Source organism: Podarcis tiliguerta (genome assembly GCF_965153285.1).
Source record: "Podarcis tiliguerta genome assembly, chromosome: 12".
Classification (NCBI taxonomy): Eukaryota; Metazoa; Chordata; class Lepidosauria; order Squamata; family Lacertidae; genus Podarcis; species Podarcis tiliguerta.
In genome coordinates, this window is record NC_139545.1 from 59,058,218 (window position 1) to 59,078,850 (window position 20,633).

Consider the following 20,633-nt stretch of genomic DNA (forward strand, 5'->3'; position numbering starts at 1 on the left):
GATTATCTTCCACATGTCGTTCTGCTGTTTTCTGCCTGTTAACTGATATGTACGCTTTTTATGATGGGGGACCGCTGTAGCCACCCCCAAAGACACGTTCTCAAGATGGAGGAGGAGGGAACAGCTGCAGTCGCCTGCAGTTCCTGCGCAATGTTTGCCATCTTGCCAAAGGTTGCTGTCAGCTTTACCTGCAGCAATTGCATGTTGATTGCCCTCTTAGAAGACAAAGTCCAGCAACTGGAGGAACGTGTAGCTACGCTCCAAAGAATTAGAGAGCTGGAGCTCTTCTTGGAAGCCGCAGAGCACACCGTCTCCACCAAGGAGGAGACAGGGGGCTCCCCTGAGAAGGAGGCTAGTTCACCAACACAGGAGCCAGATATATGGAGAACCGTGACTCAAAGAAGTAGGAGGCCCAGGGTTCGCTCTGATTGTTTAGAAATACACAATCGCTTTGAGGTCCTCTCCCCTAGCATGGAAGACGAAGAGCAGACTCCATTTGAGGATCTCTCCCTCATTCCAGTCAATCAGGTATATGAAGACGAGCAGCAAAGTCAGTCCTCAGGGAATGTGCAGGCGACCTTGGAATGGACAGCTCACGGAAGAACCCCGACCAAACCTAAGAGGAGGCGTGTAGTGGTGATAGGGGATTCCCTACTGAGGGGAACAGAAGCAGTGATCTGTGGGCCTGACAAGATGTCTCGGGAGGTGTGCTGTCTCCCTGGGGCTAAGATCCAAGATGTAACTGAACGACTGTAAGGAATCATAAAACCCACTGACAAATACCCCTTCCTCTTGGTTCATGTGGGAACCAATGACACTGCAAGCAATAGCCTCCAGAAGATCAAAAGAGACTACGAGGCTCTGGGCAGGAAATTGAAGCAATTAAATGCACAAATTGTTATCTCATCTGTCCTCCCAGTTGAACGACGTGGCCCAGGGAGAGAGGGAAAAATAGTGGAAGTGAACAGCTGGCTTCGCAAATGGTGTAAACAGGAACGGTTTGGATTCTTAGATCACGGACTGCAGTTTCTTAAAGATGGACTTCTGGCAAGCGATGGGCTGCACCTCACAACGGTTGGGAGGAATGTTTTTGCCAAAAATCTCAGAAACCTCATCAGGAGGGCTTTAAACTGACTAATTTGGGGGAGGGAGACAGTGCTCCTGAAGGTAGGAGTCTATCAATTGATGAAGATGATCATCCAAATGTCATAGACCAAATGGAGCAAACAGCACGCAGACCTAGTGGTGGGAGGAAAAAATCCTTAAATAAGAGACACGGGGGAGTGATTAATGGACTTCAATGTCTGTACACTAATGCGCAAAGCATGGGAAATAAACAAGATGAGCTTGACCTCTTGGTACAGCAAACTAAATATAACATAATAGGCATCACTGAAACCTGGTGGGATAAGTCCCATGACTGGAATGTAATAATGGAGGGATACAATCTATTTCAGAGAAACAGACCAGACAAGAAAGGAGGAGGAGTGGCGTTATATCTCAGGGATCTGTATACCTGTGAAGAGATCCAAGATTTAGAACCTCAAAGTCAAAGTGAGAGCATTTGGGTCAAAATTAAGGGAGAGAAGAATAACAGAGACCTCATTGTGGGAGTTTACTATAGATCCCCAAGCCAAACGGAGGACATAGATGATGCCTTCCTGGAACAGATGGCCAAGCAAGCAAAAGGAAGGGAGATAGTAGTAATGGGGGACTTCAATTACCCGGATATTTGTTGGATGTCAAACTCAGCCAAGAGCATAAGGTCAAACAGATTCCTCACTGGCCTTGCAGACAACTTCATTGTCCAGAAAGTGGGAGAAGCAACAAGAGGAACAGCCATTTTAGATCTGGTCCTAACCAATGTTGATGACCTGGTTAGTGGGGTAGAAGTGGAAGGATCATTAGGCACAAGTGATCATGCTCTTCTGAAGTTTACTATACAGCGGAAAGGAGCAGCCAAGCATACTAGGACTCAATTTCTTGACTTTAAGAAAGCCGACTTCATAAAACTTAGGGAAGTGCTGGGCGAGATCCCATGGACAGTAATACTAAAAGGAAAGGGAGTTCATGATGGCTGGGAGTTTGTTAAGAGGGAGATAGTAAAAGCACAACTTCAGGCAATACCAATGAGACGGAAACATGGAAGGTGCCTAAAGAAGCCAGGGTGGCTATCTAAAGAACTTTTAACTGAGTTAAGATTGAAAAAGGATGTGTACAAAAAATGGAAAAGGGGGGGAAACCACCAAAGAGGAATTCAAACAAATAGCCAGCACATGTAGACACAAAGTCAGAAAAGCTAAAGCACAGAATGAACTCAGGCTTGCTAGAGAGGTTAAAAGCAACAAAAAAAGGCTTTTATGGGTATGTTCATAGCAAAAGGAAGAACAAAGAAACAGTGGGGTCACTCAGAGGAGAAGATGGTGAAATGCAAACAGGGGACACAGAAAGGGCTGAACTCCTCAATGCCTTCTTTGCCTCAGTCTTCTTCGATAAAGAAAACAATGCCCGACCTGAAGAATTTGGAGCAAATGATTCAGCAGAGGAAACACAGCCCAGAATAACTAAGGAGATAGTACATGAATACTTGGCTAGTTTAGATGTATTCAAGTCTCCAGGGCCAGATGAACTGCATCCAAGAGTATTAAAAGAACTGGCAGATGTGATCTCAGAACCACTGGCAGTCATCTTTGAGAATTCCTGGAGAACAGGCGAAGTCCCGGCAGACTGGAGGAGGGCAAATGTTGTCCCTATTTTCAAAAAGGGGAAAAGAGAGGACCCAAATAATTACCACCCAGTCAGTCTGACATCAATACCAGGGAAGATTCTGGAGCAGATCATTAAGCAAACAGTCTGTGAGCACCTAGAAAGGAATGCTGTGATCACCAATAGTCAGCATGGATTTCTGAAAAATAAGTCATGTCAGACTAACCTGATCTCGTTTTTTGACAGAATTACAAGCCTGGTAGATGAAGGGAACGCAGTGGATGTAGCCTACCTTGATTTCAGCAAGGCATTTGACAAGGTGCCCCATGATATTCTTGTAAAGAAGCTGGCAAAATGCGGTCTTGACTATGCTACCACTCAGTGGATTTGTAACTGGCTGACTGACCGAACCCAAAGGATGCTCATCAATGGTTCCTCTTCATCCTGGAGAAGAGTGACTAGTGGGGTGCCACAGGGTTCTGTCTTGGGCCCGGTCTTATTCAACATCTTTATCAACGACTTGGATGATGTACTCAAGGGCATCCTGATCAAATTTGCAGATGACACCAAACTGGGAGGGGTGGCTAACACCCCAGAGGACAGGATCACACTTCAAAATGACCTTGACAGATTAGAGAACTGGGCCAAAACAAACAAGATGAATTTTAACAGGGAGAAATGTAAAGTATTGCACTTGGGCAAAAAAAACGAGAGGCACAAATACAAGATGGGTGACACCTGGCTTGAGAGCAGTACATGTGAAAAGGATCTAGGAGTCTTGGTTGACCACAAACTTAACATGAGCCAACAGTGTGATGCGGCAGCTAAAAAAGCCAATGCAATTCTGGGCTGCATCAATAGGAGTATAGCATCTAGATCAAGGGAAGTTATAGTGCCACTGTATTCTGCTCTGGTCAGACCTCACCTGGAGTACTGTGTGCAGTTCTGGGCACCACAGTTCAAGAAGGACACTGACAAACTGGAACGTCTCCAGAGGAGGGCAACCAAAATGGTCAAAGGCCTGGAAACGATGCCTTATGAGGATCGGCTAAGGGAGCTGGGCATGTTTAGCCTGGAGAAGAGGAGGTTAAGGGGTGATATGATAGCCATGTTCAAATATATAAAAGGATGTCACATAGAGGAGGGAGAAAGGTTGTTTTCTGCTGCTCCAGAGAAGCGGACACGGAGCAATGGATCCAAACTACAAGAAAGAAGATTCCACCTAAACATTAGGAAGAACTTCCTGACAGTAAGAGCTGTTCGACAGTGGGATTTGCTGCCAAGGAGTGTGGTGGAGTCTCCTTCTTTGGAGGTCTTTAAGCAGAGGCTTGACAACCATATGTCAGGAGTGCTCTGATGGTGTTTCCTGCTTGGCAGGGGGTTGGACTCGATGACCCTTGTGGTCTCTTCCAACTCTATGATTCTATGATTCTAGTTTTAATGGGATTGTTTTGCTGTACATTTAAACTATGGATGCTTATTTGAACGTCTTATTGGAATTCTCTTATTGTATATTTTAACAATGGGTATTAAACTTGGGGTAAATGGGTAGAACTCCACGTGGTGTTCCTCAAAGCATTCTGTCTGTGCAAGTTTGCCAAACGGAGGGGTCTCCCCTTGCTCTCCCTGTGCCCTTTTCTGGGCAGGGGAGAACCTTCCTGATGCCCTAATGCCAACTTCAAAGGGCAGATGTGGGCACAGAGGAAAGCGGGGAAGCTCCATTGTGTAACCGATGGGGCTGCTTAGGTGAATCCTGGCCACTGTTTCGTATGGTTTGTCAACTGCTTAGAAGCTTTTTTAGCATTAAATGATATAAATAAAACTGAAGCTACTGATGAATAACACTAGCAACATTCAGAAGGCTAGTGAACATGAGGTGGTTGTTCATCATTCTCAGCACATAAACCTTCTGGAATGGCATTTTAAGCCTTCGTTAAGGGCAGTTTTGACAGAAGTCAAGAGATGAGCGAAAGCGATTTGTTGAGGCCCAGAGAACCCTGGCTGCCCCCTCTCTCGGCCTCTTTCCCCCAAAGAATCCTTCTCCCTACCTGGTCTGGTTCCAGAGCTGCTGCTTCCCCTCCACCAGCATAAGAAGATGGATGAGGAAGTCTTGCCAGCATCCTTGTGTCACCTGACGGAGGTAAGTAGGAAGCCATGAGTGAAGCAGGGCATCTCTAACTACAGCTTGGCCATAGAAAAAGCCTCACCTGCTGCATGCATGGGGCTGTTTGTAGCCATTTCGTATTTAAGCTGTGTAAAAATACATAATAATAATAACAATAACAATAATATTAGTAGTATTATTTATACCCTGCCCATCTGACTGGGTTTCCCCAGTCACTCTGGGTGGCTTACAGTATATTTAAAACATAATAAAGCATCAAACATTAAAAACTTCCTGATACAAGGCTGCCTTCAGATGTCTTCTAAAAGCTGTATAGTTCGTTATCTGCTTGACATCTAAAGGGAGGGTGTTACACAGAGCGGATGCCACTACCGAGAAGGCCCTCTGCCTGGTTCCCTGTAGCTTCACTGCTTGCAGGGAGGGAACTGCCAGAAGGCCCTCAGAACTGGACCTCAGTGTCCGGGCAGAACGATGGGGATGGAGATGCTCCCTCAGGTATACTGGGCCTTTGAGGCCATTTAGGGCTTTAAAGGTCAGCACCAACACTTTGAATTGTGCGTGGAAATGTACTGGGAGCTAATGAAGGTCTCAGGACCAGTGTTATATGGTCTTGGCAGCCACTCCCTGTCACCAGTCTAGCTGCTGCATTCTGGAGTAATTGTAGTTTCCGGGTCACCTTCAAAGGTAGCCCCACGTAGAGTAGTCCAAGCAAGAGATAACCAGAGCATGCACCACTCTGTATGTGGTGTGGTGTGGAGCCAGTATGGTATAGTGGTTAAGAGCGTTAGTCTCGTAATCTGGGGAACTGGGTTCGTGTCTCCGCTCCTCCACATGCAGCTGCTGGGTGACCTTGGACCAGTCACACTTCTCTGAAGTCTCTCAGCCCCACTCACCTCACAGAGTGTTTGTTGTGGGGGAGGAAGGGAAAGGAGAATTTTAGCCGCTTTGAGACTCCTTTGGGCCGTGATAAAGCGGGATATCAAATCCAAACTCTTCTTCTTCTCTTCTACTCTGGAGAGTCAGTCTGCAGGCAGGGAGGGTCTCATCCTGTGTACCAGATGGAGCTGGCAGACAGCTGCCCGGGACACAGAATGGACCTCTGTCTCCATGGACAGCTGTGAATCCAAAATGACTCCCAGGCTGTGCACCTGGTCCTTCAGAGGCACAGTTACCCCATTCAGGACCACACCTGCCCACCCCGTCCCCCCAAAACAGTACTTCTTATCTTGTCAGGATTCAACCTTAATCTGTTAGCCACCATCCATCCTCCAACCGCCTCCAGACATATTCCTCCTTACCCAGAGGCCTCTCTCTGGTGTCCAACAGAGTCCACTCTCCCTCAGAAGAATCTAAGGCCATTTCTGCAAACGGATCCTTTCCCTGAAAGAGCAAGGTTTAAAAACAGAGAATGGTGAGAATTAGAAAAAAGGCAGATGTAAACCCTAACCCTAAACTTCCTTGAATGCTTTCCAAAAAAAGTATACACCATTATTAGAAAATTAGGGGGTACTCTCCCTCCAGTTCAGACCCCCTTAGGATTATCCAGAGGAAAGTCTCTCTCACCTGCTTTCTCTCTGCCTGCTTCCTCTCCTCTGCCTGACTCAGGAGGAATCCTTCGGCCAGGGCCACCGCCTGGGAACTGGTCTCCGCTCCACATTCCCTCACCCAGCTCTCCATCTCCGGGGGAAGGACAGCCAGGAACTGCTCCAAGATCACCAGGTCCAGCATCTCAGCTTTCGTAAGCCTTTCTGGCTTCAGCCACTGATGGTCAAAGTGGGAGAATCGACCACAAACCTCTCGGGGTCCATCAGTCTCCTGGCAGCAGAACTGCCTGAACTGCTGGCTCTGCACATCTGAGTGGAGAGTGTCCTCCTCACCCAGGATCTTCTGCACAGAGTTTCCCCAGCATCCCCCACTGCTCCCAGTTTGGATGATATGGCCTCTTCCTGCTTCAGGGCCGGCTGAGTCTTGCTCATCCATCTGTGCTTTCAGGAATCCCCCAAGAGATTGGAAGGAATCCTTTGGTCTTCTGCCAAGTTCTGTCTGTCCTAAGTAGAGCTGCTAGCAAATTCTACAAAAGGAAATACATTGTACCATAATAAAATTCATACATGGTCTGGAGAACAAATAGGTTCCCTGAAGAAGAATGGAAGAGTCTTGCTAGGAAACAGGCTGGACTCCACATCCCAGACTCTGAGCTTTCTCCTGCAAAAAAAAGGGAAGATGTAAGTTTCTAGCTCTTGGAAGGAAAGTTACTATGCAAAATGTGCAGGCAACAGAAGGGATTTCTGTTAAATGAATCATCCTACTTGTGCCTTCCTTTCAGTGTTATCAATGAATGAATGGCGTCAAACTGAGATTGGCAGGCGACCCTCTTGGTCATTTCGACACCCTCAGAGTTTGGAGTGTGGTGTGACCCAAGAGAGAGCATCCTGGGGGCGCTTCTCAGGTTGGGAAATTCCCTCCCCAGAGGGAAGAGTCTGGCTCCTTCCCCTCTTCACCTAAGACAATCCGGACCCATCCTATTCCTGCGGCTGTCATTTGTTTTAACTCTTTTTAAGATGGAATTTCACCACTTATGTAACTTGTCCTGGGTAATAAATGGAGCAGAGTAGCAGGCAAACCTCCCAGGGACACAGAACCAGGAGCATGTTCAGTGTCGAGAACAAGGAAGCAGCATGAAAATGTCGTGGCTGCTTGTACTAGCAATAACAAGCTTTACAACAATAACATAAAGCCTCAAGGGGGGCGGGGGAGCCTCAAGATGGAATCTCAAGAAAGTGGGAGAGCCTGTTGGAATTGGAAATGTTCTCCCTCTGAGAGAGAGAGAAATTATATAATGTTTATTGTTTTTCTATTTTACATTTTAGAATATTCATCTGAACAACCTTAAAATATCAGCTTCTTCCCTTCTTCTCCTTCCATAGTTCAATTTGCAAAACATAAATCCCCACATATCTTATATAAAGTAAACCATTCAGTATTTCATTATTACATTCATCAGAACTTATTTACACTGTTGATTTTATCTTAATGCTGCCAGCGTTTTCAAGTTTACACAATTTCCCCCCATATATTCCAGTCTTCTCTAAATGTATATTCTTCTTGTTCTCTTATTCTCTAAGTCTGCAAATATAAGTGGGCATATTCCGTCAACTTGAGTTGCCATTCTTCTTTGGTTGGGACGTCACTAGTTTTGCATTTGGGGGCTAACGAAACACGGGTGGCAAAAGTAGCATACATAAATAACCTTTTGTGACACCTGGGAATTTCCATCTGAATTATCCCTAACAAAAAGGACTCTAAAAGTACTTTGCCCAAAAAAAACCCGAAACATTTTTTCAATTCATTATAAATTATTTCCCAATACTCTTTTACTTTTTTACAAGACCACCACATATGATGGAACGTACCCTCAGCCTCATTAGATCTCCATCACTTAGCTCAGTGTTTCCCAACCTTGGGCCTCCAGCTGTTTTCGAACTACAATTCCCATCATCCCTGACCACTGGTCTTGCTAGCTGAGGATTATGGGAGTTGTAGTCCAAAAACAGCTGGAGGCCCAAGGTTGGGAAATGCTGACTTAGCTGATTCAGTCCTGTACATCTTAGCAAGTCTACGCAGAGTTAGATTCCATCTGTGAATCATTTTCAGGTAGTTTTCTTTCAAGGAATAACATGCTGTGGACTTCAAATCGCTCTTCCATAGTTTTCCCCAGAGATTCAAATCTATATTATGTCCTATATCTATTGCCCAGTGTGTCATGGAAGCTTTAACAAGCTCGTCTTTTGTTTCCCAGTCTAATAACAGATTGTACATTTTAGGTAAGAGTTTTTCTTCATTTTGCAAAAGTTCTTTTTCAAAGCGTGAGCTTTGATCCAAAAAACATTTTTTCCTGCCTGTTCTAAACATTTCATGTAACTGATGATATTGTAGCCAGTCTGTCACGTGGCTCCTTACACTTTCCATTGATTTCAGTTTAGGTTCCCCCTGTGTAAAGTGCAGCAATTCCCAGTAAGTTGCCCATTGTCTGTCCATATTAATTCTCTTTATTGTAATAGCCTCAATAGGAGAGAGCCATAAAGGTGTTTTCCTTTCCAGCAGATTTTTATATTTCTCCCAAACTCTATACCGATTCTTCCTAAGGATATAGTTAATAAAACTTTTATAAATTTTCGCCTTCCCATACCAAAGACATGCAGGCCAGCCGAATTTTAAGTCATGACCTTCTAAATCCAGGATGTCTGCCTCAGAAACACCATTTGGCTCAGTGTGGTTGATCTGCACCTTACATTGTTTTATTGGTAACATAAGAGAAAAAAACTACTCTGCCTCACACTTGACCTAAGCACAACTAACTCCAAGGGCTCCTGACTAGGCGTTTGGCCGTGAAATGTGGACTGTGACCTGTGAACTCTGCTCTCTCCTGTTTCCCCCTTTTCTGGTTTCGATTAAACCAATCATGAATGAAGAACTCGTACACTAATAATGATCCAGGTGTTGTAGACATTCCCATAAACTTATTGTGTGGTTTTTGTGATGCACAGATGACAAGAGAACACTCGGTCTATTTATTTGTATCCTTTATTCCTCCTGTGATCCTTGTTTATAAAACCCAATAAACCAGAATTCCAAAAAGGAAGGAAAAAGACAACACACACTCCCAGGTCCCCATATGTGCGGCATCTGCAAAGCAGGATCAACCCACTTTAGAGAGCACTGGCTTCCTCCTACCTAAGAATCCTGGGATCTGTGCTTTCTTAAGGATGCTGAGAGCTGCTAGGAGCCGCTCCCCAAGTCCGCTTTAACAATCTGTCCTGTGTGCCAGGGAATTCAGGGAACTCTAGCTGGTGGGGAGAAGGTCTCCCAGTAGCTACAGCAATGGGGGGAGGCTGCCTCTTTCACCCCCATCTCAGGTTCCTTTCCTCTCCTGCCTTGAATTCCTTGGATGGGAAGACCTCCAGGGTTTCTCAGCAGGGCTTTCTGTTCAGCCTCCAAAGATCCTTGGGACACCTGAGAGGCTGCATGCGTCAAAGTCTGGAGAAGACCCCTGTAGGATGAATGGGTGGTGGGGAAAGCTTTCCTTCTAACTGAAGAACAACGGAGGGTTGGCTTGCATCTGGAGGAACTCAGCACCAGAGAGTCCTGCAGGATCAGGCCAATGGGACTTCCTACTGAGTCCCCCCTCCTGTTCGCACAGGCGCCTCTTCCGGGAAGCCCCCCAGCAGGATCCAAGTGCAAGAGCAACTTTCTCCCTGCCTGTGGTTTTCCAGCAAGTGGAGTTCAGAAGCATCTTTGCCTGCGACTGTGGAGGCACAGCAGGGCCCTTAAGAGTCTCCCACAGCCATCTCCTCCTGCATCACTTTGGTAGCAGCAACTAGCAGGGGATGCAGAGAATCTCCATCCTGGTGAAGAGGCTTCAAAGCTCACTCTGGGACCAGAGGGGAAAGCGCACAGAACTGCCACCCACATCCCTCTCCTCCTCCTCTTTGGAAAGCCGTCTGGATTGGTGCCCCTCCCATCCTCCAGTGGGAGGGAGTTCCCTCGGTTTAACTCTTTGTCCCATGACGCAGCTCTTTCTTTTGTCTGCCCTCGATTGTCCAACACTGGATGGCAAACGTCAGGCTCTCCCTGTTATTGTTCTGCATATGTTTTGTGCCCGACTGTTTCCTTCTGGCTACAACCCCCGCTGACAAGTGTGACTGATTCACAAATCTGAAATGGGCTTATCTGCATTCCATTATGTTCTCCCCAAAATGGCAGCGTCTTGCCACCGTGGAAGAACAGAGTTGCAGAGCTCCTGCACACTCGCCCCCTCCCTATCTTTGCAGAGAGGAAGCGGGGAGGACCCTCTGCTTCCTGACTTGCCCCCCCCCCCATTCCCTCAGCTGAACAGCCCCCCCCCCCCATGCCTCGTTCCCCTGCAGCCCTGGGACCCCCCCCCCGCCCCCGCTTCTCCCCCAGACTCACCAGATCCCGGAATGCGCCACGGAGGCAGCGCTTGCGCCGCAGACAAGACAAAAGGCACCAGCCTCCCTTTGCAGGGACGGGCTTTGCAAGGAGGTGCTTTTGCTCCGAAGGACCTGCCCCCCCCCCCCCGCCGCCTTTATTTCCTCTCCTCTCTAGTAGTCCAGCTCGGCTCCTTTTAACCCTTGGCAAGCCGAGGGCACCAAGCTCACCCCTCTTCTTCCTCTCTCCGAAGCAGATCTGTGCATTGCGCACACCGGAGGAGAGGCTTTATTTGGGGGGGGGGACCCTCCTGGCTGGGCTCTGAGCTGCTCCCTCCCTCGGCCAGAAACAGAAGGAGCAGCTGGCAGTGGGGGAAATCTGTGCAAGGAGCAGGAATCGCCGTCCTAGAATCCTAGAATAGGAGAGGTGGAGGGAAAGGAGCAGGGAAACCCTCTCTGCAATTTGGAACACCGGTTTGCAAATTGTCACCATCGACCTGCTGAGCTTCCGCAAGGAGGGCACCTTCAGCATCATCCTCATCCTCATTTTTAATTTGTATACTGTCTTTCTATCTTACAGTACTCTAGGTGGTTTACAACCTGAAGAAACAAACAATGTACATCTTATAACAATCTAATGCAAGGCAAAAGTGTGATAATAAAACAAAACTTTAAAACAAGCAACCTACATCAAAAAAAGGAACATTCAACGATCATGAAAAGGTACAGGGACCCCTGACCATTAGGTCCAGTCATGGCCGACTCTGCGGTTGCGGCGCTCATCTCGCTTTACTGGCCAAGGGAGCCAGCATACAGCTTCCGGGTCATGTGGCCAGCAGGACTAAGCCACTTCTGGCCAACCAGAGCAGCGCACGGAAATGCCGTTTACCTTCCCGGCAGAGCGGTACCTGTTGATCTACTTCCAATTCATGCTTTCGAACTGCTAGGTTGGCAGGAGCAGGGACCGAACAGGGGATTCGAACTGCCGTCCTTCTGATCGGCAAGTCCTAGGCTCTGTGGTTTAACCCACAGCGCCACCCACATCCCTTCAACGATCATTAGAATAGTATAAAATAATAATAATAATATCAACATATAAAAGTTAAACAGAAAGCCACACAACAGTTACACTAATTTCTAAACTATAATCAATAAAACAACGGCAAGCCACAGTACATAAAATAATACAATACAAATTGAGAAGCAGAAATTAGAGTGTGGAGCAAGGCAGGTGGAAGGAGGCCTTGCCTGATGGAGTCTCTCCCCCCCACCCCCACCCCTGGGACCTGGCTGGTGCCTCCTTGGAGCAACCTCCTCTCCAGGTGCCCATTGGACTCATACAGATCCCGGACCACACTGCCCCACAACTGGACAGATGTGTAAGGATACCTCGAGGTGGTGCGCATGCTGCTTCTCAGCCCAAGTGCTCAGCACAGCTTACGGCACCACCAGAAGCCACTTGAAAACTTCCGGCCACTTAATGATTTCATTCAGTTTATTGTAGTTTTTGTGGCAGAATCCCAGAATTGTAGAGTGGGAAGGGGCTCTGGAGATTTAGTCCAACCCCCTGCAATGCAGGAATATGCAGCTGTCCCAGAACCCACGACCTCGATGTTATCAGCCCCAGGCCCTGGCCAACGTTCTCTGCTAGAGGCTGCATGATATTTAATTGTATTTTTTTTTATTGCTCCTTTTATATCTTACACATTGTAGTTTTTCATATTCCACAAAATTCAAAGTGCAATGCAATATAATATGCTGGATAAGAGAAGGAACTAAAATACAACTAAAAATCAATATGAATATTTACTGGGGTAGATGTAGCGTCTCCCATCTTCAGCGACAAACAAGCAGGAACTATTTGTCTTCTTACTCCTCACTGAGATCTGGCAGAATGAAATATGCGAACACCACCTCCCAATATCTCAAGGGCTGTCTCATGGAAGATGGAGCAAGCTTGTTCTCTGCTGCTCTGGAGGGTAAGACCCGAACCCATGGTCTCAAGTTACAAGAAAGGAGATTGTGACTAAATATCAGGAAGAAGTTAGAGGTAGGTAGCCGTGTTGGTCTGCCATAGTCAAAACAAAATAAAAAAATTCCTTCCAGTAGCACCTTAGAGACCAACTAAGTTTGTTATTGGTATGAGCTTTCGTGTGCATGCACACTTCTTCAGATACACACGAAAGCTCATAACAAACTTAGTTGGTCTCTAAGGTGCTACTGGAAGGAATTTTTTTATCAGGAAGAACTTTCTGGTGGTAAGATGGTGGTGGATTTTGCTTCCTTGGAGGTTCCCCTGAGGAGACGGGTGAGGTTTCATAGCCAGATGTCAGATGCTCAACAAAGGTTTTCCAGCTCCACAATGGTCCTACCCCACAAGGTTGGCGCAACCCCTAGAACCTTCTGCCTGGGAAGAGATTAATGCTCTGCACCAGAGCTTTCGTTCTATGGCTATTCATAATGCCAAAGAGGAGTCTCCCCCACTTCTCTTCCAACCCTCTCCCTCTAGGATGGGGTTGCCTGCTTCTTGCAGAGCCTTTTCCCCGACCAGCTCCTCCTCCTGTTCCTGGCCAAGGGAGGGAGCAGCTCAGAGGCCAGCCAGGTGGGTCCCTCAAAATAAAGCATCTCTGGCTGTGCGTGATGCTCTGGGCTCCTCTGGAACTCCTGCTTTCCAGAGGAAGAGATGGGTGGCCTATGTGGTCGTTGTCTTCTTCTTCTTCTTCTTCTTCTTCTTCTTCTTCTTCTTCTTCTCCTTCTCCTTCTCCTCCTCCTTCTGCATTGGGGAGAAGGGGGAGTCCCAGGGCGCTAGAGGTGTGTGCATGCAGGGCCTGTTCACACACCCTCCAAGTGCCCCTATCTTCCAGGGCTGTCCCTGATTTAGAGAAGCTGTCCTGGTTTCTGATTTTATCCTGGAATGCCCCATTTTCCCTTAAAGGTAAAGGGACCCCTGACCTTTAGGTCCAGGCGCGGACGACTCTGGAGTTGCAGCACTCATCTCGCTTTACTGGCCGAGGGAGCCGGCGTACAGTTTCTGGGTCATGTGGCCAGCAGGACTAAGCCGCTTCTGGCGAACCAGAGCAGTGCATGGAAACGCCGTTTACCTTCCCGCCAGAGCGGTACCTATTTATCTACTTGCACTTTGACATGCTTTCGAACTGCTAGGCTGGCAGGAGCCATTTTCCCTTAGAACGTCCCTATTTTCATTGGAGATGTGTTGGAGGGAGATGGAGCTATCCAACCCCCAAGCCGTGTGAAGGCAATCCTGCATAGGGAAGCTTTTTTGTTTAACGTTTTATGATGTTTTCATATATGTTGGAAGCTGCCTAGAGTGGCTAGGGCACAGGATCCCTATTTGAATCAGTGGGATGTTGGAGTGCATGTGTTTTGCCCATGCATGGGGGGACCCTGAAATCAGGGAGCAAAGGGTACTGCCCCCTTCCTCTCTGCAAAGCCAGGAAAGGTTCAAGGTAGGTTTCCTTTCATCCACTTTGGGGAGGGGGCCTCTGGGTCAGGACCACTCCGACAGAGCCAAGTGGGGCAGCCTGCCCACCGGCACAGCCATCGCCCCACAAGTGAGCCCCGACAGAACGAGCTCCATTGGCCCCATGCCCTCAAGGCCCCGTTCCTCCTCCCTGGGGGTGCCCTGAGGACTGGCTGCATGTAGACAGACATAAAAATACACAAAGAGTGAAAACGGAAACCTGACTCACGCAATAAATAAATAAGGAAGTTGGAGGGACGAGAAAAGGCAAGGCTTCTTCTGCAGTGCAGAGTTAGACCTGGTTAGGGCGAGGAAACAAGCTGGGAGATGGTGGAGTGGAGGGAAATTATGGTCAAATGCAACCAAGACTGGTGAGGGTTCATCATGGAGAATTCCTGGTGGCCGGGAGGGAAGCAAGGAAGCAGACTTTGCTGTCTCAATAATGCTCCACTTTCACTGTCATTCACCTTTTAGAATGTATTAGGCACGGCTTCTCAGTGTTCTGCATTTGTGAATCTCCCCCTCTTACGCTGCATTGCATCTCTCCTTACCTGACCCTGAAAGTGGAACAAATGGCAGGATGTTTTAGCAGCAGAGTGTAAATCAGCTCTCCGTGAAGCTATCTGAGACCCAGGAAGAGGATTTGGGGATGCTCTTCCTCACTGAAGGCGAGGTTGCCAGGGCACATGGGGCCACTCCAAGGTGATGGGGGCTCTTTCCTGGGGTAGGAGGGAGAGCAGCTCTTGAGGACCCCAGGGTTAGAACCCCCCACCCCCAGCCTGGTGTGCAAATTGTACTCAGTCAACCACAGTTCTAAATTCCTTCCTTGACCAAAAGCACCAAAAGGCAGGAGCAAAGAGGCAGATTCATCTCACAGAAATCCCTTCGGTTGCCATCACATTTGGCGGGGTCACTTCCCCTCTAGGAGGGCTAGACACGGCCCGGAATCAACCCCCCAGTGCTCCCAGTTTGGATGGCATGGCCCCTTCCTGCTTCTGGGCCAGCTGAGTCTGGCTCATCCCCCTGGGCTCTCAGGAAGCCTCCAAGATATCGGAAGGAAGGAATCCCTTTTGTCTTCTGCCCAGTTCTGTCTGTCCTAAGGAGACGGGCCTCTACTTCTTACAGTGCTTACGACCTATTTTGATGGGCATTAATGATCCTGGCCCAACTGAACTGGACGCCAATTAGCTTCCACACCCAATTCAAAGTGCTAGTTTCTAACAATTCGTGAAACCACAGTAAAACTAACAAACATTAAAAACTTCCTTATCTAAAAGTCAGATAGTTGTTTATTTTCTTAACATCTAAAAAGAGGGAGTTCCACAAGGCGGGTGACACTATCAAAAAGTTCCCCTGCCTTGTTCCATGTAACCTCACTTCCCACAATCAGAGAACTGGCAGAAGGCCTTCAGAAGTGGAACTCAGGGTCCAGGTGGAACATATTAATCAAAGTCTCTGAAAATTAAATTCATAGACAGCCATTGTCTGGTTTCTCCCCACTGTGACATCTTTGATGGCCTATGAGACTGGTCTTCTGACCAAAGCTCTGTCCACATTCCAAGCACTGATATGGTTTCTCTCCTGTATGAATTCTTTCATGGACTATGAGATGGAACTTCCTGGTGAACCTCTTTCCACATTCCAAGCACTGATACGGTTTCTCCCCTGTATGAATCCTTTGATGGGAAGTGAGACTTTCCTTCTGGTTGAAGCTCCTTCCACATTCCAAGCACTGATACGGTTTCTCCCCTGTATGAATCCTTTGATGGGAAGTGAGACTTTTCTTCCGGTTGAAGCTCCTTCCACATTCCAAGCACTGATACGGTTTCTCAGCTGTATGACTTATTTGATGGGAAGTGAGACTATCCTTCCAGGTGAAACTCTGTCCACATTCCAAGCATTGATATGGTTTCTCTCCTGTATGAATTCTTTCATGCACTGTGAGATTGGACCTCCGACAGAACCTCTTCCCACATTCCAAGCACTGGTAAGGTTTCTCCCCTGTATGAATTATTTGATGGGAAGTCAGACTTTCCTTCCAGGTGAAGCTCTTTCCACATTCCATGCACTGATAAGGTTTCTCCCCTGTATGAATTCTCTGATGGGAAGTGAGACTCCCTTTCCAACTGAAGCTCTTTGCACATTCCAGGCATTGATAGGATTTCTTCCCCAATGGATTTCTTCGGAGGGAAGTGGAATGGGAGCTTTGACCGAAGTTCTCTCTACACTCAGAATATTTACATTGCTTCTCCATGGTGTAGACAGGGTCATGGTCTCCCTGGTTCTTAATCTCTGATTCATCACCATCTGCAACAAAGAAAGAAACGGATCACAGCCTCAGGGAGAAACGCAGCCCTCGGTTATTGAACTTTGCTAATTAATCCTTGGGACTGAGGAAGAACTGAAGGGAATTAAAAGTAAGGTCTTACAACAGGCTTCACTGCTTTTGTTGACAGGCATTAATGAACATATTTATGGAACCTGAGTGTCAGGACTGGGGCAGCAATAAATCACACGGAGTAAGTGAAGTTAACTCTTTATGAGAAGCAACCGGCTGCTCAGAAGTGTCAGGCCTAGTGAGCACAGCAATGCTTCCCTCTGGGTCTGGCCCCTATGAGCCAGTTGTGGGGACTGAAGGCCCTGCCTTCCCACAACTGACTAAGTCTCCTCCTCTCCCAGATTCTTCCCAAGGGATCTTTAATTCCGAAAGAGATATCATGATCCAACAGGGAGCCTTACTGAGAGAGTTCATGATCCCACCATTCTCCTCCATGACTTCCTTATGCAGAGCTCTCTGGTCAGGATCCAGCAACGCCCACTCCTCGTCTGCGAAATGAACAGCTACATCTTCAAAGCACACAGGACCCTAAAATAAAAAGTGAAAGGTCCCCTTCTTAGACAATATACAGATTATCTACTACACATTGCTCTGTTTTTTTCTGCCTAGCTGCCCCATCTCATAGCCTCTTTGCCCGCAATGCTCCTTCTCCCTACCTGATCTGGCTCCAGAGCTGATGTTTCTCCTTTGCCATGCAAAGATGGAAGAAGAGGTCTTGGCAGCATCATTCTGTCACCTGTGAGAGACAAAGGGAGGTGGCAGGCCATTAGCACATGCTTTTCTTCGAGGTGAAGCAGTGCACCTCTAACTACAGATGGGGCGCTCTATGCGCGGTACCTTTGAAGGGGACTCAGAAACTAAGCCAGAAGGCGGCTACCAGACTGGTGACTGGCAGCAGCTGCTGGGACTATATATCACTGGTGCTGAAATACCTACACTGGCTCCAAGAACAATTCAACATGTTGGTATTGACCTTTGAAGCCCTAAACAGCCTCGGCCCTGTAGACCTGAAGGAGCATCTCCACACCAATCGTTCAGTCCGGACACTGAGGTCCAGCTCCAAGGGCATTCTGGCAGTTCCCTCACTGCGAGGAGTAAAGCTACAGCGAACCAGGCAGAGGGCCTTCTCTTGGCCCCAAGTATCTTCCCCCAAAAGATGAAAAGAACCCACAGATTAGTTCCTAAATCCATAAAATGCAACCCAAGGGAGAAAAAGCTCCTTCCTCCTTACCTATTGGCCTCTCTCTCCTGACCAACGGAGTCTTCTCTGCCTCACAGGAATCCAGGCCCATTTCTGCAAAGATAATCTTTCCCTGAAAGAGCAACAAGGATTCAGAACAGAGGATGGAGAGAAATATTAGAAAAGGAATGAGAAAGGGAAAACCATTTGGGGATGCTTTCCGAAAGCTTAGTAGAGGATTTAAGGATACTCTCCCTTCTGTTCAGACCCCCTTGAGAGGATCCAGGGGAAAGTCTCTCTCACCTGCTTTCTCTCTGCCTGCTTCCTGTCCTCTGCCTGACTCAGGAGGAATCCTTCGGCCAGGGCCACCGCCTGGGAACTGGTCTCTGCTCCACATTCCCTCACCCAGCTCTCCATCTCCGGGGGAAGGACAGCCAGGAACTGCTCCAAGATCACCAGGTCCAGCATCTCAGCTTTCGTGTGCCTTTCTGGCTTCAGCCACTCATGGCAAAGGTGGTGGAGCTGGCTGCAAATTTCTCGGGGTCCTTTGGCCTCCTGGTAGCAGAACTGCCTGAACTGCTGGCTCTTCATATCTGTGCTGAGGGTGTCCTCCTCACCCAGGATCTTCTTCACAGAGCTTTCCCAGAATCCCTCACTGCTCCCAGTGTTGAAGGCATGGCCTCTTCCTGCTTCAGGGCCAGCTGAGTCTTGCTCATCCATCTGTGTTCTCAGGAAGCCTCCAAGATATCGGAAGGAACCCCTTGGCCTTCTGCTAAGTTCTGTCTGTCCTTATTAAAGCGGGTAGCAAATCCTACAAAGGAATACATCTTTCTGTTCACTTAGACCCCCCACATATCTGAAGAACCGCCTCCTTCCCTACAGACTCTCTGGGGAGGGGAGGTTGACAGGGGGGGCAGGGGGCCCCAGAAAGGGCATCCCCCGTACCTGCCCCTCTTTCCCAAGGCCTCTGACCCCAGAGACAGGGCATTCTGGGAGCTGCAAGGACCCTGAAGTCTGGGGGGGGGGGGAGCTGCTCAGACTGTTTCCCCCCGGCTGCAATCTCTGCCCATCTTTTCCTAACCAGAAAGGGGGTTCTTTGCCTGCCTTTTCTCAGCACCCCAAGGGAGACCACCGTGGCGAGCTGGCCCCTTCCCCCTCCTCTCCCTGACCCCCCCCCATGCACCCTCCCGCTGCAGCCCCGGGACCCCTTTCTCCCAAGGGGGGGGGGGAGAGAGAAGGCTCACCGCATTCCGGGAGGCGCCCCCTTGCACGGGCGGGAGGCAGGCAAACCTCCCCCCGCTTCCCCCGCTTGCAGGAAATGACGGGAGGGAGGGGAGGGGCTTTTGCCGGGGGGGGGGGAGGACCTGGTCCCACCCCTCCTTCCTTACCTCTCCTCTCTCGGAGCCCAGCTCAGTTCCCTGCAAGCCTTGCAAAGCGGAAAGGAAGAATCGGGGAGGAGCCCCGCCCTTTGCACCCGCCCAGAGGGGTTTCTTTTGCGGGAGGGGGGCAGAAGGTGGCAGAGGACAGAAGGGCTCCCTTCCCATCTCTTGGAGGCTTCCTGAGAGCCCAGATGGATGAGCAAGACTCAGCTGGCCCTGGAGGGAAGAGGCCATGCCATCAACCCGGGGAGCCGTGGGCGATTGGGGGAAACACCTTCCGGACTAGGCGTTTGGCCGGGAAATGTGGACTGTGACCTGTGAACTCTGCTCTCTCCTGTCTCCCCCTTTTCTGGTTTTGATTAAACCAATTCATGAACCAAGAACTCGTACACTAATCATGATCCAGGTGTTGTAGATATCCCCATAAACTTACTGTGTGGTTTTTGTGATGCACAGATGACAAGAGAACACTCGGTCTATTTATTTGTATCCTTTCTTCCTCCTGTGATCCTTGTTTATAAAACCCAATAAACCAGAATTCCAAAAAGGAAGGAAAAAGACAACACACACTCCCAGGTCCCCACCTTCTCTGCATCTGCAAAGCAGGATCAACCCACTTTAGATTCCTAAGAATCCTGGGATCTGTGCTTTCTTAAGGATGTTGAGAGCTGCTAGGAGACACCCTCCAAAGGCGCTTTAATAACCTGTCCTTTTTGCCAGGGACCTCGGGGAATTACAGCTGGTGGGAAGAGGGTCTCTCAGCTCTGGGGGGGGGCTACCTCTTTCACCCCCATCCCTCCCTAGGTTCCCTCCCTTCCCAGCAGGTCTTGGATTCCTTGGGTGGGGAGACCTCTGGTGGTTCTCTGCTCAGGGCCTCCTGGTCAGTCTCAGAAGATCATTTGAACAACTGAGACGCTGCATGTCTGAACGGGTGTACATGTGTCAAAGTCTGGCGAAAACCATGTCGGATGAAGGCGTGGTGGATGGTGAGCAAAACTTTCCTTCTAACTGAAGAACAACGGAGGGTTGGAACTCTGCATCACAACAGAAGACGATGGCTGTAGCCTGAGTTATTATCGCCCACTCCGACAGAGCCAAGTGGGGCAGCCTGCCCACCGGCACAGCCATCGCCCCACAAGTGAGCCCCGACAGAACGAGCTCCATTGGCCCCATGCCCTCAAGGCCCCGTTCCTCCTCCCTGGGGGTGCCCTGAGGACTGGCTGCATGTAGACAGACATAAAAATACACAAAGAGTGAAAACGGAAACCTGACTCACGCAATAAATAAATAAGGAAGTTGGAGGGACGAGAAAAGACAAGGCTTCTTCTGCAGTGCAGAGTTAGACCTGGTTAGGGCGAGGAAACAAGCTGGGAGATGGTGGAGTGGAGGGAAATTATGGTCAAATGCAACCAAGACTGGTGAGGGTTCATCATGGAGAATTCCTGGTGGCCGGGAGGGAAGCAAGGAAGCAGACTC

General features: G+C 48.6%; 1 protein-coding gene across 3 annotated transcripts in view; it reads right to left on the reverse strand.

Annotated features, from left to right (window-relative positions):
- Nucleotides 1–20,633, reverse strand: part of LOC310660880 (uncharacterized protein) — a 63,383-nt gene that overhangs the window by 4,658 nt on the left and 38,092 nt on the right. The window contains exons 1-4 of one of the 3 annotated variants that reach the window (XM_083406338.1): nt 10,802–11,166; nt 6,395–6,902; nt 6,130–6,211; nt 4,755–4,837 (exon numbers count right to left, since the gene is read on the reverse strand). In XM_083406338.1, the coding sequence (XP_083262464.1) occupies nt 4,755–4,837; nt 6,130–6,211; nt 6,395–6,811 (582 nt within the window). In that variant the 5' untranslated portion in view covers nt 6,812–6,902; nt 10,802–11,166. Of the gene's footprint in view, nt 1–4,754; nt 4,838–6,129; nt 6,212–6,394; nt 7,037–10,801; nt 11,167–20,633 lie in introns of those variants that run through there. The other 2 variants (XM_083406336.1, XM_083406337.1) reach the window with 2 other exon arrangements.